The 19,763-nt window shown below is 40.3% G+C and overlaps 1 protein-coding gene across 1 annotated transcript; it reads right to left on the bottom strand.

The window, feature by feature from the left end:
• Window positions 1-12,678: 12,678 nt before the first annotated feature.
• On the bottom strand, window positions 12,679-17,566 carry LOC137348705 (probable G-protein coupled receptor 139). The gene is made up of 4 exons (XM_068013961.1): window positions 17,497-17,566; window positions 14,739-15,616; window positions 14,049-14,148; window positions 12,679-12,917 (listed from the first exon to the last, which is right to left on the bottom strand). The coding sequence occupies exons 1-4, from the start codon at window positions 17,564-17,566 to the stop codon at window positions 12,679-12,681; spliced, it is 1,287 nt and encodes a 428-aa protein (XP_067870062.1).
• Window positions 17,567-19,763: the final 2,197 nt, after the last annotated feature.

The raw sequence follows: 19,763 nt of genomic DNA, 5'->3' as shown, positions 1-19,763 counted from the left end.
ATGCTCTATTTGCCCCAAGAATAAAGCACACCAACCAGGGTTCTCTGATAAGCAACACAATTATCTACTTATTATAAAACCAAGTCTTAACCAATAATGAAGTAAATATATTCGCAAATTGAATTATTCATGCCCCGTATTATTTATTTCCTCGTCCTCACACACATTCACCCAAAAACCGGTTAACCGGGGAAAAGGGATTCTTGTTTACAACAGTTTCAAAGGAAATCAAAAAGCTAAAACCACAATGATTTAGACTGCAAAGATCTGGAAGGAAGTTTTTGTTTTGGCGAGGTGTCCCAAAGTCGAATATTTGGATGCCACTCGGAGTCTTTCCAGGCGAGGTCAATAAATAGTCTGTTTGGTTACGTATTCAGAGAAATTCAACTACAGAAGGCTTCACATAGGTCTTCTACCTAGTATCAGCAACAAGGATCTTCTTAGATCTTACATATTTGATGCAAAGTCTTTTTTTAAGATGCAAGGTTTCTGCAACCATTCAGGACTTCTTAAAACACACGACGCAACAGTACAGTTTGATGCAGGATTCTTCAGAGACAGGAGGCAATAGGAATCTGCCACATTTGAAACACAGGGTTTCTTCTCAGCAAATGGAGGATTTCTTTTCAAAGAGAAAGGTGGGCAGTTTTCTCCTCTCCAGGCAACAACTGACTGTTTCACAATCCCAAAGTGAAACTAAACTTCAACAATCAAGACACATAACAATCATAAATCTTGGCTTGTCACTCCCCTGCCATGTTGTTTGGAAATAGGTACCTTGCAGTCTGTGTACATTACACACTGTCCAAAGCCAAAAAGTTCTGAAATCTCTCCGAAAATTCCAGATGAATCAATGTAACTGAAAGCCTTTTCAGTTTTTAAAAAAATATCGATTCCCAAGTTTTAACACAAAAAAAGGAAATCCTCGAAACACTGTTAAAATGGATTCAGGAATGCGAGCTTTATAAATAGCAGCATAGAACACAAAAACAATGAAGCCATGCTAAACATTTATAATCACTGATTAGGTTTTTTAATGACAAGATTAAACGTCATCCATTAACATTTGCTTTATTTGACATTCATCCAGACTATTAAACAGTCCTGGATGTGCCTAACATTGTCAATAACAACTGATTCAACCCCTCCAGTCATGTAGATTCACTGATGTTTCAGCAATTGTTTTGAGTGATTTAATCCCTTACCACGCATGGAGCATTTAAATGGCCCTTTCCCTTGAGAGGTATATGAACAGATGGGAGGGCTGGTTAAATCATTTCCCACAAATGGAGCAAGGGAACGGCCTCTCCTGGATTTACAGCTCAGACATGCATTGAAATCTCTTCCTATAATCCCAACATTTCCACGGGTTGTCCTTGGTGCAAGTGTCCTTGTGTCTCTCCAGATTCGACAATCAGTTGAAATCTCGTCCACACACAGGACATGTGTACGGTTTCTCCCCTCTGTGATATAATGCTTTCTTCTGGTTGTGCAACTGGTTGAAGCTCCTTCCACAGTGAGAGCATTGGAACACTCTCACTGAGATACTGTGTCTCGCTGCTTTTCCAGTCACATTGCCATTCTAAATCGCTTTCCAACTGACAGAACTGACAAAGATTTTTCCTTTATGATCGGTTCCATTCTACACTGACTATTTTGCTTCTTTCTCCTCGGCTGAAAGTACTGAATCGGGCTGGGTTCAGTTGTACTTTGACTGGACCTGTGCTCTCTCCACTACTGAAGAAGCTGACTCATTGGAAGAAACATAATAATAGCAGCCGGCCATTCAACCCCTCGTGCCTGCCCTGTCATTCAAATAGATCATGGATCCCCTGTATTTTATCTCCATCTACCCACCTTAGTTCTTTAACCTTTAATTGCCCTCCTGAACAAAACTACCAATTAATTGGCCCCAAGTCTCAATAGCTCTTTGAGGGATAGAATTATGTCAGGGTCAGTGAGCATAGTGACTATGTCACAGGACTATTGTGACTTGTCTTAACGATCCAGATGTGCGTTCAATCTTCGCCATAACAGCAGGGGAATTTGCATTCAGTTAAAAACATAGGAACAGGAGTAGTCATTTAGCCCTTCGAGAATGTTCCGCCATTCAATGAGCTCGTGGCTGCTTTGCGACCTAAGTCAATATACCCACCTTTGCTTCATATCACTCAATACCTTTTTTTGTTAGTAAAAATCTACCAATCTGAAATTTAAATTTAGCAATCGATCTAGCAGCAATTGCCATTTGCAGAACCGAGTTCCTAACTTCTAACACCCTGCGTGTGTAGAAGTGTTTCCTAATTTCACTCATGAAGGATCTGTCTATAATCGTTCGACTATGCCTCTTTGTCCTAGATTCCCCAACCAGCGAAAATAGTTTCTACTTATCTACCCTTTCTGTTGTCCTTAATTAAATAAGTAAATAAATCTGGTATTAAAACAATCTAGTATTAATAACTGGCCATGGAACTACTGGAGAGTCATAAAAACCCATATGATTCACTTAACTGAGTACCCTTGGATATTCAATTCCCAAACCTGGTTTCCCTGCAACCACGTCTCAGTAATGGAATTAATGCAGGCAGGTGAGATTAGTATAGATAGGCATTATGGTCGGCATGGACGCAGTGGGCCGAAGGGCCTGTTTCTATGCTGTACGACTCTATGACTCTAATTGCCACCAGATCATACCCATTTGTCTCTATTTGCATTGTTGACTCATTTATTTTATTCCGAATGCTTTGTGCATTCGGATACAAAGCCTTCAAGTTTTTTCTATTATTACGTTTCCCTACTCTTGTACGATTCCTTGGTGCAACACCGAAACACTAAAGCCTAGTCATTATCACCTTGTCGTTTCTGGGAGCTTGCTGTCTGCAAATTTGCTATTGAATTTCCTACATTACAAAGGGTTAATACACTTCAAATGTACTTCATTTACCATAAAGCACTTTGGGATGTCTTGTGGTCATGAAATGGTTGCAGAAATCTTGCATTGTAAGAAAATGACTTTGCATCAAACGTATAAGGCCTAAGAATATCCGTGTTGCTGATACTAGATGGAAGACCAATGTGAAGCCTTCTGTAGTTGAATTTCTCTGAACGCCTACCCAAACAGACTGTTTATCGACCTCGCCTGGAAAGATTCCGAGTGGAATCCAATTATTCAACTTTGGGACATCTCGCCAAAACAATGAACTTCCTTCCAGATATTTGCAGTCTCAGTCTTTTATTTTTATTCATTTGGTGTGCTTTATCCTTGGGACAAATAGAGCATCTAATTGGTTATTTCGGTTAGTGGAAAAATTCATTGATGTGTTGTGCCCTGTGGAGAAGTGGGACTGAATTGACAGCACACTCCTCCCACCTCGGTCTTAACAATAGCCTTATCAACATGTCCGGCTCCTTCAAAACTTGATATACATGCACTCTAAGGTCTATATACTTGGCATCAGGTGGCAGGACTGTATCTCCAACACAGAAGTCCTCGAGGTGGCCAACATTCCCAGCTTATACACACTACTGAGTCAGCGGCGCTTGAGATGGCTTGGCCATGTGAGCCGCATGGAAGATGGCAGGATCCCCAAAGACACATTGTACAGCGAGCTCGTCACTGGTATCAGACCCACCGGCCGTCCATGTCTCTGCTTTAAAGACATCTGCAAACGCGACATGAAATCGTGTGACATTGATCACAAGTCGTGGGAGTCCGTTGCCAGCATTCGCCAGAGCTGGCGGACAGCCATGAAGGTGGGGCTAAAGTGTGGTGAGTCGAAGAGACTCAGCAGTTGGCAGGAAAAAAGACAGAGGTGCAAGGGAAGAGCCAACTGTGTAACAGCCCCGACAATCAAATTTTTCTGCAGCACCTGTGGAAGAGTCTGTCACTCTAGAATTGGCCTTTATAGCCACTCCAGGCGCTGCTCCACAAACCACTGACCACCTCCAGGCGCTTACCCATTGTCTCTTGAGATAAGGAGGCCAAAGAAAAAGAAAAGGTCTATGCATTCCGAAGTCCCTTTTAGAACTGCAATATTTTTGCAACGTTGTCCCTCCTAACTTTTCCTACCAAAATGCATCACGCCACGCTTCTCTGAATTAAATTCCGTCTGCCATGCATCTTCTCATTTCACCAGTCTATCTATGTTGTCCTGAAGTCTGCTACTATCCTCCTCACCGTTCACTCAATTTCCAAGTTTTGCGTTACACATAAGCTTTGAAATAATGCCCTGGATACCCGAGTCTGGGTAATTAGCATACATCAAAAGAGCAATGGCCTTAATATCGGCCCTTGAGTGACACCACTGTACTTTCTTCCAGCATGAAATACAATCGTCCACCACTACTCCCATCCTCTTCATCATTTCGTGAAAGTATTCAATCAAGCTTGTCAGACACAATTTGCTTTTTACATATCCCTGCTGGCCATCATTTATTAACCCATGATGTTTCAAATGACAATTAATTTTGCTTTGGTGCTTGTTTGCTAGAACATTTCCTGCTACTGTTGTTAATCTATCTGGCCTAAATTACCGGGTTTATGCCAGTCCCCTTCTTTTAACAGCGGTGTAACACTGTCCATCCTTCAGTCCTCTGGCACCTCTCTTATGTCCAAACAAGATTGAAAAGTTGTTGCCAGAGCCTTCGTTATTTCCACCCTTACTCTCTTCACTAATTTAAGATCCATTCCATTCGGCTCGGTTAACTCCTCTACTTTGAGCACTCCTAACTTATTACCCTATTTTAACCCTATGTAATTACTCTACCCCCTCCTCCTTTACAATGACATTGATAGGTTTCCCCGCAGCTGTGAAAACAAATTCAATTTAATCCCATATGGTCTGAATTCAATGCAAGTATTTATGTTTTTAGAATGCAAGTCAATAGGTGGTTGAAAACTTGCAGTCAATTACTTAATTATGTGATGTTATTAATGAATCTGTGCTTCCGCCAACAAATATGCCTCTCCCGAGTGACTGTACCTTGAGGTAGTGGGGAAATTGCTCCGCTGCTGTGTTTCTGAAAGCTATGCAGCCAGGAGTTCTCCGAAAGAAATAAAGCATTTAATTTCATGAAGAAAAGTGAGACAGAATTAAGATGGATTCAGTAACAAAAGCCATGCGTGGAGATGAAGGGACAGGAAAACTTATACCCAAGTTTGCTGACGATGCTATTAGTTGGCATGGTAAGTAATGCAGATGGATGCAATACCAAACATCATGCTTGGAGAGTAAAAATGGAATCAAGATAACAATGACAAAATTGAAGTTGAATCTGGCAAGAGAATGGAAGGCTAATGTATTTTTTTAGTTCAATTCGGAGAAAAAAGTAAAACTATGGCTGGAATGTGACTTCTGAAAATGAGATCCGGTGAGAGCATGACAACTGATGCTACACAGGATGCAATGATGCTAAATATGTGTCTTTTGGCCTCAGTTTCTACCAAAGGGGGAATGGGTAATATTTCAATTTCTTATGGAAATTGGAGCTACAAGATGTTTCAGAGGTCGGTTGCGATATTGTTTGCATTACCACCAGCATGAACAAAGAACAAAGAACAAAGAACAGTACAGCACAGGAACAAGCCATTCGGCCCTCCAAGCCTGTGCCAATCTTGATGCCTGCCTAAACTAAAACCTTCTGCACTTCCGGGGACTGTATCCCTCTATTCCCTTCCTATTCATGTATTTGTCAAGATGCCTCTTAAACGTCGCTTTCGTATCTGCTTCCACCACCTCTCCCGGCAGCAAGTTCCAGGCACTCACCACCCTCTGTGTAAAGAACCTGCCTCGCACATCCCCTCTAAACTTTGCCCCTCGCACCTTAAACCTGTGTACCCTAGTAACTGCCTCTTCCACCCTAGGAAAAAGCTTCTGACTATCCACTCTGTCCATGCCGTTCATAACTTTGTAAACCTCTATCATGTCGCTCCTCCACCTCCGTTGTTCCAGTGAAAACAATCCGAGTTTATCCAACCTCTCCTCAAAGCTAATGCCCTCCAGACCAGGCAACATCCTGGTAAACCTCTTCTGTACCCTCTCCAAAGCCTCCAAGTCCTTCTGGTAGTGTGGCGACCAGAATTGCACGCAATATTCTAAGTGTGGCCTAACTAAGGTTCTGTACAGCTGCAGCATGACTTGCCAATTTTTATACTCTATGCCCCGACTGATGAAGGCAAACATGCTGTATGCCTTCTTGACTACCTTATCCACCTGTGTTTCAACTTTCAGTGACCTGTGGATCTGTACGCCCAGATCTCTCTGCCTGTCAATACTCTTAAGGGTTCTGCCATTTACTGTATACTTCCCACCTGCATTAGACCTTCCAAAATGTGTTACCTCACATTTGTCCAGATTAAGCTCCATCTGCCATTTCTCCGCCCAAGTCTCCAACCGATCTATATCCTGCTGTATCCTCTGACAATCCTCATCACTATCCACAACTCCACCAACCTTTGTGTCGTCCACAAACTTACTAATCAGACTAGCAATGTTTGACGAACAGCTGTGGAAACATCAGAAGATGATATTTTCTCCTCACTTAAGAAGTATATATTTGTATTGGAAGCAGTTCAAAGAAGGTTCATTAGGCTGATTCCTGGTATTGTCTTCTGAATGAAAGTTGAGCAGGTTACGTCAGTACTCATTGGAGTTTAGAAGAGGTGATATTATTGAAACATACAAGATCCTGAAGGGGGCTTCACATTGTAGATTCTAAGAGAATGTTTACCCATGTGAGGGAGTCTAGAACTGCGGGCACAGTTTCAAAATAAGGGGTCTGTTTTTAAGACGGAGATAAGGAAAAATTTCCTCTCTAAGAATGTAGTTAATCTTTGGAATCCTCTTTCCACGTGAGCAGTCGAGACTGGGTCATTGAGTATAGTCAAAGCCAAGTTAGACATATTTCTGATCTTCAAGGGAATGAAGAGTTATGTGGCAGGCCGGAAAGTGGAGTTAAAGGCACAATCAGATAAACCATGATCTTATTGAACGGTGGAGCAGGCTCGAGGGGTCGAATAGGCTACTCCTGCTCCTATTTCTTGTATTTTGATGAACCAATCTTCGACCCAGATGTGGGGCATTCGAGGATATTTATGGAAACAATGGAGAAAATAGTAGGACATCGGTCATAAATCTAGGATTGAAGACTAGAGAGGTTCCCAGGGACCAGAGAAACGCAGATGCTGTGCATATTGCTGAAAATTACGCTTGCAAACGTAACGCAGGAAAAGAGAGACCAGTGAGTTAAGTCCATTGTAGGTAAAGTGGCCATGAAAGGTAATATTATGGAGGATCTGGATAGAAATACAAACTTAAATTATAGCCAATATGTGTTTATGAAATGGTGGCCTCCTTTATCTAGTTGACTCGTTTGCTTTGGGCATGTGACAAAAGAGCTTCAGAGGTGCAAGGCAGTGGATGTTCTAAACTTGGATTCCTGTAGGCCTTTTATACAGTTCCTTTGGAAAGGATGGGATTGAAAAGAAATATAGCTGGAAGAAGTGGAAAAAATTGCAAGTGATTTTTAATCGGTTGATCGATAGATTCCCAAAGGTGGAGATACAGGGATTGTAATAAGATTGGGGGTAGTTACCAGTAAGATCCCCAAACTGTTTACCATTTTTATAAATTGCCAGTAACTAGTATTCACAAAACAATGCTTACATTTGCAGCTAAAACAAAGCCGATGATTGGACAACTGACCAGGATAAGTTACAGTAGAATTTAAATACTTAGGCAGACAGGCGACAGATGGTATTCAATGAAGAAAAATGCAAAACATGTCACTTGAAGATAAGAAATCCAGGAAGGCACTGTTAATTAAATGAAAAAATGCATTGGAAAAGAAAAAGATCTGTGGCTTCTGATTGACAATAAATTGAAACTATCTCAACAATCAGACGTTGGGATGCATTAAATAGTCAGTATTGAACCGAGAGCTGATTCTGCCACTTTACAAATCATTGCTGAAAGTGCACTTCAATTACCATGTGCTCTTCGGGACACCACAGAATCTTGCAGTTATTGAACGGACAGAAGAAAATGACCAGAATGATTGAAACCATTTGGTGGATTGGATTGTGAGGAGTGATTATGTAAATTGAGCATACACTCATTGCAAAAGAGAAGACAGGGAGGTAATTAGATAGTTTAAAAAAAAAGATTCCTAGTGAATAGCTAATGCATTGCATGATAAGTTATTTCACCTTGTCCAGAACTGTAGAAGCAGAGGGACGTGGACAATGTTTGAACAGGGTAAATTGAATGCAAATCAGCTGAATCAATATTTCACTGATTGGTCAATCTATGGAGCAGACACCTACAGATACGGTGGAAGCAGTTAATATTGATTCTTACAATGCAAATTAGACAGACTTCATTCATTGTTTTATCCAGCACGTGAGTAGTCTGAAACATGACACGTGGTAAATGTGGCATTGTGTGAGAGGAACAGGTGATTTTGGACCTATGTTTTTTAAACCACTCCACCAGTGGGGATTTCCTCGCTTCATGTCTCAATTTGTTGTGGACTAGTTTATAGCGATTGTATGTTGCTATTAGTCAAAATCTCCATTATTATTGTATCATGAAACTACCAGGATGGGAGATGGAAAAGTGACTGGCGTGCATTGCCGATAGTGAATTGAAGATCCTCATTTTATTTGATTCGTTTCATTTTTTATTTTATTTAGGTGTTTATTGTTTGTATCCCTTTTAAAAGGGGGGACATTTGTTAGATTGATTTTATTTTGTTTGGTGGCATGTAGTCCTAATTTGCCAATGGAAAGAGTAGAAGTTGAGCTATATGGTATTTTTTCTATTTCCTCCAGCATTTCCTCTGATCCTATGTTGAGGCCGTGGGGTGGTCCTATGGATTGGTGAACAATTCGTAGGAGAATGGGCGCTTCCATTTCAGAGTGTCTCCTACCCCTAAGATCCAAACAAAATCCCAGCAGGGGTATTGATGTCCCTTCATTAAACAGTCAAACTTGATATCTAATAACAGATCAGAGGTCGGACTCTGTCTCCCACATGAAGTAAGTGATACTTATGGAAATGTAAAAGGCCTGGCTCAGCATAGGAAAGAGAACTGTAAATTAAACAAGAAAATGTTACAACGCTGAATTGTGCGGTGATGAAGAATACATGGAATGTTTTCGGGATAATTTCTTGGAACAGTACATTGTGGAGCCAACCAGAGGGCAGGCTATACTAGACCTGGTATTGTGCAACGAGATAGGATTGATTAATGACCTCATAGTTAAGGCACCCCTCGGTAGCAGTGATCGTAATATGATTGAATTTTACATTCAGTTTGAGGGAAAGAAGAGTGGGTCCAAGATTAGTATTTTAATCTAAAATAAGGTCAAGTATGAGGGCATGAATTCACAGCTAGCTGAAGTGAACTGGCAAATTAGGTTACGGGATAGGTGAATAGAGATGCAGTGGCAGACATTTAAAGAGATATTTCAGGATACACAAAATAGATGCATTCCAACGGGAAAGAAAAATTCCAAGGGGAGGACCCGCCATCAGTGGTTAACTAAAAAAAGTTAACAATAGTATCAAACTTAAAGAAAAAGCATATAATTGCGTAAACATGTGTGGCAGGTCAGAAGATTGGACAGAATATATATATATATATAAAAGCAAAGAATGACTAAAAGATTGATAAGAAAAGAAAAATAGAGTATGAGCGGAAAGTTAGCAAGAAATATAAAGATAGATAGTAAGAGTTTGAATAGATACTTAGGAAAAGAAAAGAGTTATCAAAGTGATCGTTGATCCTATAGAAAGTGAGTATGGGGAATTAATAATGGATAATAAGGAGATGGCAGATGAAATGAAAAGGTATTGTGCATTGGTCTTCACTATTGAGGATACAAATAACATTCCAGAATTAGCTTAAAAACAAAATACTGCGGATGCTGGAAATCTGAAATAAAAACAAGAAATGCTGGAAATACCCAGCAGGTCTGGCAGCATCTGTGGAGAGCGAAGCAGAGTTCATTTTATTTATTTATTTATTTTATTTAGAGATACAGCACTGAAACAGGCCCTTCGGCCCACCGAGTCTGTGCCGACCATCAACCACACATTTATACTAATCCTACATTCCTACCACATCCCCACCTGTCCCTCTATTCCCCTACCACCTACCTATACTAGGGGCAATTTATAATGGCCAATTTACCTATCAACCTGCAAGGCTTTTGGTCAACTTTTAACGTTTCAGGTCAGTGACCCTTCTTCAGAACCCTCTTCAGTTAAATGGGTCATTTTCCATTTGGCAAGATGTAACGAGCGGTGTGCCACTGGGATCTGTGCTGGGGCCTCAACTTTGCACACTTTATATAAATGACTTGGATGAAGGGACCGAAGGTATGGTTGCTAAATTTGGTGATGACACAAAGATAGGTTTGAGAGTAAGTTGTGAAGAGGACGTAAGGAAGCTGCAAAGAGATATAGATATGTTAAGTGAGTGGGCAAAGATCTGGCAAATGGAGTATAATGTGGAAAAATGTGAAATTGTCCATTTTAGCAGGAAGCATAAAAAAGCTATTATCTAGATGGTGAGAGATTGCAGAGCTCTGAGATGCAGAGGGATGTGGGTATCTTAGTGTACGAAAGACAAAAAGTTAGTATGCCGGCAAAGCATGTAATTAGGAAAGCTAATCGAATCTTATCGTTTATTGCGAGGGGTATTCCATACAAAAGCAGGGACGTTATGCTCCAGCTATACAAGGCATTGGTGAGACTACATCCCCTTATTTAAGGAAGGATGTATATGTGTTGAAAGTAGTTCAGAGAAGGTTTACTAGACGAATACCTGGAATGGGCGGGCTTTTTAATGAGGAAGGATTGGGCAGGCTAGGCTTATATCTGCTGGAATTTAGAAGATTAAGAAGGCGATTTGATTGAAACATATAAGTGTAATGAGCGCTCAAGACAAATTCCTCAGTCAAAATATATGATTCTGACTGCAGTGAGAGCAACGCACTGTCAATTCATCCACAGGTCACATTATATATCTTTAAGCTTTCCAAATCGAAGAAAGCAGCAGCCGAATTGAATCAATCTAGTAACCTCTGAATGAAGCGAACCAAAACAGGTATCTTTCCATATCAATAAATTAACTATTTATTAAAAAACTAAAATCTTAAACACTACTAAGATAAACCAATATCTAAAAACCTTATAACTTCTATTTTTTTTAAACTAACTCCCACATTCACATACATATACTCAAATGAGCAGTAGTTTGATTTTTGATGAGCTGCCCGAAAAAAAATAGAACAAAACAATAAAGTCTTTGCAGATTATTCTTCCAATGAATGGTCTTCTAATTCAACACAGTCCAAGTTCACTTGCAGTCTTCCAAAGACTGATGGGAAAAGGGTTCTTCCAGAGATAGGGCTTCAACAGTTCAGTCCAGCAGTTGTTGTATTAAACTCTTTTTTCCAGCGATGAACACAGCAGATCAATAATTTGTTATTTCCTTAAGAAATTAATCTGTCTTGAAGCTTTTTAGAATTTTGAGAGAAAAATCTGTACAAATTGACTTAGAGACTTCTCCTTTCTTCCTTCACCTGCTGGGACAGCCTGTGTCTCTGCAAAAGCAGTTTTTGCCAGCCGGTTTCAAAGTCAAAATTGAAACATTGTATGTCTGTTCTCTCTCTTTGTGTGGCTGCAACTTAGCAACCAGAATGCACTTTAAACTCACTGAGTTTCTGAAGAGATCTCTTAAAGATGCACTGATCTTTTTACACTCTTAAAGGCACACAGCAATATTTCCCAGGGGGAAAAAAAGCAGGATTGTGACACCTTTGCCCCTGGCGAAATGTAACGCCATTCCTGAAATGTATTTCATTGCAATGCATATATATATATATATAAAGAATTTTTCAAAAATGATTGGACTACAACAATTTCCATCAAAACATTTTTGGCTTTAAATTTTACAAAGGTAGTCCCAATTAGCCCTTTTCAACCTTCCAAACATAATCCCCCAGTTGTTTCGTGTTTTCCTTCCAAGTGTCTCTATTGTCCCTATTGCCCATCACCTCAGACAGGTGAACTGTACAGCTAGGAACACTGGCTACTATTGGGTTCACTGTTCTCTGAAAAGTTTCTCGAGTACCCCTTAACGTATGTGGCATCACTTAATAATGGAAAACCCTGTCCGGTGTAACAGAAGCTGACTTTTCCTTATCTTGGGGTGTCAAAGGAACTGGACAGTATTCCTCCAACACCTTGGTCTCTTTAAAGCACATGCTGTTGCCCACTCCGTCCATACAGACCTTTAAATGAGTATTTGGGTAGGAGTCTGCCTTTGTTACCGCAGTGACTTTTCTAATGTCTGTGCAAGCTTAAGCCGACCGACCAAGTTTAGGCAATATGCCTACCAATCTTCTTTGCAGAAGCAGTGTCCCGCTTTCCTTTGGCCACTTCATCTGCTTGAAATATGCCTCTACGTCCCTTTCCTCGAACGTAGAAAGATCCTATATAAATTTAACGACTTCTCACTGGGTTCTGTGCTGAATTCAGATTCTTTCTGACCCGAATTATTCCCAGATTTAAGACTACCATTTTGTCTGAGTTCCATCTCTTTTAACTTAAATTCCCTCTCTTCTCTTTCACTTACTCTCTGAAATGCTCTCTCTCCCTTTCCTCCAGTTCAAGTTTTCTTCTTCTTATTTGCCTTTTCTTTCTCCCCTTTCTCTTTTTTCAATTCAAGTTCTTTTGTTTCTAACTGAGTCCTAACCAACACCACTGCGTCACTCTCTGACCTACTACTTTTTTGTTCCTCGTAGTCCCCTCCTCCTTCTTCATCATCTTCTTCTTCTTCTTCTTCTAATTCCACATGTTCAGCTATTATGTGAGCTTTCTCTGCTTTTTTGGCACCTGATTTCAATTCTAACCACAATTATGCCGCCAGTTCTTTTAATTTGTTCTTAGTTAAAGTTATCAAGTCACTGAGGGAAACACTCTGCTTTCCCAAAAACTCTGCTTCAACAGCTAATGCCATTACTATGGTGTAGACCGTACCTTATTATACAAGAGACCAGGTTCCTTTTATTCCTTCGCAATTGATGTTAGATTTAGATCCCAGTAATCGAGTTTCCAACTAATATGATGCCAGATGCAAGAGCCAAATGTAAATCCAGACATGAGCAATCAATATGATTCCAAACACGAGCTCTCCAAATTAGTCTGATTCTGATCCCAGACATGAGCCACTTAATTCGATATGATTCGACCACGGATGACCCCCCAATTAATACATGTGTTCCGACTGCTCAGGACATAGACACCAATCAAAATATATGATTCTGATTGTGGTGGGAGCAACGCACTGTTAACTCAGTACCATCGCTCCACAGATCACTTTATATAGCTTGAAATTTTCCGAATCGTAGAAAGCAGCAGCCAAGTTGAATCAATCTAGTAATCCCCGAATGAAACATACCAAACCATGTATCTTTAGATATCAACAAATTACCTATTCATTATAAACGAACTAAAATCTTAAGCACTACTAAGATAAATCAATAGCTAAAGACCTTATAACATCTTTTTTAAAAACTAACTCCTGCATTTGCATACATATGGTTAAACTAACAGTGGTTTGGTTTTTAATTAGCTGCTGGAAAAAAAAACAATAAGGTCTTTGCAGATTATGCTTCTGATCAACAGTCTTCTAATTCAACACAGTCCAAGTTCACTTGCAGTCTTCCAAGGTCCGATGAGAAAAGGGTCCTTCCAGAGATAGTGGTTCAACAGTTCAGTCCAGCAGTTGAAGTATTAAACTCTTCGGATTTTTCCAGCGATGAACACTGCTGCCCAATAATTTGCTATTTCTTTAACGAATTAATCTGTCTTGAAGTTTTTTAGAATTTTGAGAGAGAAATTACACAAATTGACTTAGAGAGCTCGCCTTTCTTCCTTCACGTGCTGGAACAACCTGTCTCTGTATGTCTCAAAAACCAGTTTTGTCAGCCAATTTCAAAGTCAAAATTGATACATTGAATGTCTGTTCTCTCTCACTGCATGGCTGTAACTTAGCAACCAGAATGCATCTTGGCTCACTGAGCTTCTGAAGAGATCTTTCAAGGATGCACCGATCTATTGACACTTTAAAGGTGCACTGCAATATTTCCCGAGAAAAATAAACAGGATTGTGATATGAGATCCTGAACGGCTTGACAGGGTGGATTTGGACAGGATGTTTTCCCTTGTCGGAATCTGGAACTAGGGGTCACTGCTTAAAAATAAGGGGTCGCCCATTTAAGACAGAGATGAGGAGATTGATTTTCTCTCAGATGGTCATGGGTCTTTGGAACTCTCTTCATAAAAATCCGGTGGAAGCAGAATCTTTGAATATTTTTAAGGCAATGGTAGTTAGATTCTTGATAAGCACGGTGTTGAAAGGTTATCGGGGGTAGGCAGGAATGTTCAATAATCAGTACAGCCATGAACGTATTGAATGGTGGAGCAGGCTCGAGGGGCCGAGGGGCCTACTCCTGCTCCTAACTTGTTTTTTCGTATGTGATGTGGTGTTCCCTGTACATTCCTAAATTTACACAGCGTGTAAGGATCCCAAAGCGAGTGACTGTGAATATGGGAGCAGAGACCATGGGGCACATGGGCAAAAAGAACAAAGGGCGAAATATAACGTGCAATTCATGTTGGATTTTATTATTTTCATCCTTTAACTAATTTAACAATTAGACTCACTGGATATTTCATTCCATTCTTTAACTCGTCTCGGAATTTACTCTGGGTTCCTGCGTAAATAAAGGGGTTGATGCAGGAACTCAAAAGCTGAAGCATAAATGCGCTTTCCTCCAGAATAAAATTTGATTGATTGAAATTAGAACCTGAGAAATATGTAACGCTTGTAATTCGGACATAGAGGAAAGCTATAAGATCTAGAAAATATAACAGGATGAAACTGCCAGAGACACAGAAGAGTAAAACAATGGACTTTTTCCGCTTCTCCATTTCGGGGTCGCTGTGGGCCTTTCCATTGCTGTGGGCCCGGAGTCTCCTGCGGCCTTTACTGGCGGTCAGAATGTGTATGACAGTCAGAGCATTGAGCAGTAAAATCAGAATGAATGGGAGGCAAGGGGTTAAAATGTGATGAATCCAGTCATATGCAATCCATGCAGGTGACGTATAAAATATTAATTTTATGCCACAGAAATATGGCATATTGTTAATTATGTACAATGGTTCATATATAAAATACAAGAAGGTATTTTTTAAACAGCTCAGCGCGCACACAGTTCCTATAACCCAACCTGCCGTCTTCTCGGTGCAATATTTTATTTTCAGCTTCTGACAACAAATGGCCATAAACCGATCAAAGGTGAAAGTGACCGTTAACCAGACAGAACTATCAACGGCTGCATAGTTTAGCATTGTACGGAGCGTACATATTAGTGTGACGGACAGGAAACTATATGGGAAATAAATACCAGAAATCCGGTTGAATATCACAGCGGTGATAATGACCAGGAGATCCGTCACCGCCATGGAGACCAAGTAGTAAGTGATACATCTGGAGAGACCACATCTTCCTCGGGACAGGATCACAATCACTGCCAAGTTAGCTGCAACAGTGAGAGAGAGAGAGAGAGACCGTGAGAAAGAGGAAAACTTTTTGTAAGAGATAGAAGAGGAAACTTACTGATCTGACTCCTAGCAAAACCATCCATTTTAGAGGAATCTGTAAAATAAATGTACCTTTTAACCGTGTTCCTGAGTTGGAAACCATCACTTATGCGATGGGAACTTCATTATCACAGAAACACAGAACTGTTACAGTGCAGAAGGAGGCCATTCAGCCCATCATGTCTGCACTGGCTCTCTGGAAGAACAACTCCCTCAGTTCCATTCTCCCTGCCTTCTCCCCGTAACCGTGCACTCTGTTCCATTTCATATGACTAATTCCCTTTTGAATGCTTCAATTGAACCTGCCTCCACCACATTCTCAGGCAGCGCATTCCAGACCTTTAGAAATTGCTGCATGAAGAACCTTTTCCTTATGTCATTCCGCGTTATTTGTTTAAAATAATCATCTGGATTTTTAAAAATCTGGATTTAGGTCAATAACATTGGAATCTAAAATAGTGCAACAAAACGTAATGGAGAGCAAGAAGGCATTGAAACACGTTGAAACCAACGTGGTCACATAGAGTAAACAAGGAAGTTAACGTCACTAACATATTACAGAAGATATTCAAGAGGGTAAACAATACAACAACCCGTGATAAATGTGGAAAGTCACAGGAAAGTAGGAAACATCTTGTACTTAAAACAGATTGTATCCGGCCGAGGAATTAAAATGCTCTTATCTGATGAATTACAGAAAATTATTCACTGTTGGGAAATTCTACTGTCAACTTGTTCAAAAAGATGCTCAAATAGAGTGAAACAAATGGGCAATTAGCGTTTTGTGGAGGGCATGCAGAGAGAAGAGTGAAGATGGTAACAGTGTGGAGCAATGCCAGGTGCGAGGAGAAGAAGGAACATCCGGACTGATTGTAGAAATTCAGCAACATCTAATATGGTAACAGGGTTGCCGGGCTAAACCAGTGAGAGTTAGACACTGAGAGCAGAAACACTGCACTCAATGAGTTTAGGATAATTCCATTGCTTATATTTCAGTCTACAGCTCGATGACTCAAAATATCCCTTTATTAAAGCCATTCATTAAAGTTAGTCGGGAATTATTTAATTGCTGAATAATTTCAATCAATGAATCATTTACGGAAATCAGACAACTACTGTCATTATCAATGATAGAATAGATCTCCATGAACATGCTGATAACAGTGTGATAATTTATCCACCATGACTGTGTCAATAACAGAATACAACTACATTTACATTGTGATAACAGTGCGATAATTCACCCACAATAACAGTGTCAGTAAACCAATAGCACTACATTCACACTGTGATAAGAGTATGATAATTGACCCACGGGTTACATTGTACGAGCACGATAGAACTACATTTACACCATGAGAACAGTCTGACAATTCGCCACCGGTACCTATCAATATTCCAATAGAATTGCATATGCACAGTGATAAAAGTGTGATAATTCACCCACAGTAACAGCGCCAATAACACTGTCGAACTACATTTACAACCTGAAATTGTACAAGTAAATTGAGAAATTATACACTTATAGAGATTAAATTACATTTTTAAAGAGGATAAATTATATTGTTTGAGGGGAAAAGATTACAGTAAAGGAGAGAAAATTTACTGGTGATGTGAAGGAATTATGCCAGTAAATGGAAGAAATGGCACCGTTAAAGAGGAGAAATTCTACCAGTTAGAAGGAAAAAAATCTTCCTGATAAGGGGAAGAAATTATCCTGATAAAGGGGAGAAAATATATTAGTACCATGGAGAAGTGCTTCTGGCAAATAAGAGCAAATCAATGATTCCATAATTAATAACGAAGTGCAATACTTTACCTGGAACCCCGATAGCCGCAAGGACAGGATAGTAAATGGCAAACACCAGGCCGGTTGGTGATACGTGCATTTCTATCAGAAGCTCTGAGCTTGTTCTGTGCTGTACTGGAAGATTGACATATTTATACCTGATGTCAGGCTCGAGGGAAATAATTAGATGGCTTGATCTTTTACATTATCTGCACTAATTGAAGCAAACAGATTAGTGAAGCTGCTGCCAATCTCATGTTGATGTTTTGATGGAATGGAATATTTTTCAAGGGCTCTGACACAGCTCTATTGTGAAATACCCAGAGACTACAGTGTAATACTCGTTACATTTACTTATGAAGGTAATGTAAAGCTGAATAGGCGGTTGCAATGGTGTAAGTGAAGCTTGTGCACGAAGAGTTGCCAGTTTTAAATCCTTTAATACTAAATTAAGTGACCTCACCACAAGGTATAACTGTTCATTGATAATTTGGCCCTGAATGAAACTGCAGCCACTTTCTGGCACTTACTGATTATTCAGCTCGAGTCTCTGGCATGCACTTCACTCCAAATTCCTCTGAGACTTTGCACCCTCTTTAGCACTGTGTGGAAATCTCCTGTTCAGCACGGTTGCATTTATTATTGATTGTCAATGTTTCAGTTGAGAAGAAATAAAAGCAGAAATTGCTGGAAAAACTCAGCAGCTGTGGAGAGAGAAGTAGAGGTAACGTTTCAGGCCTGTGACCTTTCATAAACACCAGTTCTGATAAAATGTCACAGACCTGAAACGCTAACTTTCTTCTCACTCCACAGATGCTGCCTGACCTGCTGAGTATTTCCAGCACTTTCTGTTTTTATTTCAGATTTCCAGCATCTGCAGTATTTTGCTTTTATTTCAATTGAGCAGAGTTAAATTTACATGGACTGATTCTGATTGGCGCAGTTTTGTGCAGCGTGGAGAAGTCCAGATCAGCACCGTTACATTTAGTGTATTCTGCTCCTGTTCAGCGTGGCTCTATTCAGTGTGCACAGGTCTGGTTCAGCTCGTTATATTCAGGGTGCATAGGTTCAGTTCAGCTTGTAGCATTCACGGTGCATATATTTAGTTCAGCACTATTAGTCTCAGTTTTGACGGGATGAGCCCAGTTGCATAAATCCAGTTGGCACACTAATTTCCAGTTTGGGAAAGTCCAGTTCAACACGGTTGCATTCAATGTTAACTGGTCAATTCAGTATGGTTGCCTTCGATGGAGACCAGTCGAGTGAGAACGGTTGTATTTAAAGTCCATTGGTCCAGTTCTGCATGCTGATATTCAGTGTGAAGACTTCCAGTTCAGCCCACTTCTGTTCAGAGTGGATAGGTCCAGTCCTGCATTGCTGATTTCTGTTGTGTATGCTTCATTTCAGTATAGTTACATTCGATATGGACAGGACAAATTCAACATTGTTACTGCCAATGTGAACTTGCCCAGGTCAGTGCAGCTATATTTAGTGTGCAGATGGCTAGTTCAGCTATGTTACATTCAGTGTATGCAGGTCCAGTTCTACACGGTTTCTTACAGGCTGGGTGGCTCCAGTTCAGCAGGGTTGTATTTATTTAGAAACGTCCAGTTTTGGACAGTTACATTTACAGTGATGAGGTCCAATGAGCATGGTTACCTTCAGTGTGCACAGGTTCAGTTAGCTGAGATGACATTCGGTCTGAAAAAGTCCAGTTAAGCACGTTGCACTCAGTGTGCACTGGTCCAGTTGAGCACTGTTTACATTCACTGTGGAGGCATTGCTGGATCTAGCCCTCGGGAATTACATGGTCGGGAAGTAACTCAGGAATGGTGATTATAATCTTTTAATGTTTAGATCAGTTATGCAGAAGGAAAAGGAACAATTTTGATGAAAAATACTTAGCTGTAGGAGGACAAATCTTCAATTTTGTTTTCAATATTCGTACTGCCTCTCCATATATCTTATATCCTTTTCACCTTTTCTCTGTACGTTTTTACATTCAGACTGATCCTTCATGTGTTATCAAATGACATTTTTCATATGCCTCCTTTATCTGCCTCATCCTGCTTAACAACACCTTCATTCACACCTTTACGGAGAGGTGGTGGTGTAGTGGTAATATCATTAGACTAGTAATCCCAAGGCCCCAGCAGACTGAGGAGGAAACTGGCGCTGGCAAATTGGAGTTAAAGACTGGTAGCCAGAAATGTAATGAAGAAATGAATGGCATCAAAGAGGGGGTTGTTCGGGCACAGTGTAGGAACACACTCACAAGGGAGAAAGTGAGGACAACC

Source organism: Heterodontus francisci, chromosome 34 (assembly GCF_036365525.1).
Source record: "Heterodontus francisci isolate sHetFra1 chromosome 34, sHetFra1.hap1, whole genome shotgun sequence".
In the NCBI taxonomy this organism is placed as follows: Eukaryota; Metazoa; Chordata; class Chondrichthyes; order Heterodontiformes; family Heterodontidae; genus Heterodontus; species Heterodontus francisci.
This window is presented reverse-complemented; position numbering and strand designations above follow the sequence as displayed.

What these genes read in the sequence shown, in the direction of transcription:
- LOC137348705 (XM_068013961.1), bottom strand. Translation starts at nt 17,566, where the DNA reads ATGCACGTATCACCAACCGGCCTGGTGTTTGCCATTTACTATCCTGTC. An exon ending in TGCGGCTATCGGGGTTCCAG is followed by an intron (nt 15,617 to 17,496) that starts GTAAAGTATTGC and finishes TCACTGTTGCAG; the next exon opens with CTAACTTGGCAGTGATTGTG. An exon ending in TGCTAAGTTACAGCCATGCA is followed by an intron (nt 12,918 to 14,048) that starts GTGAGAGAGAAC and finishes AATTGTGGTTAG; the next exon opens with AATTGAAATCAGGTGCCAAA.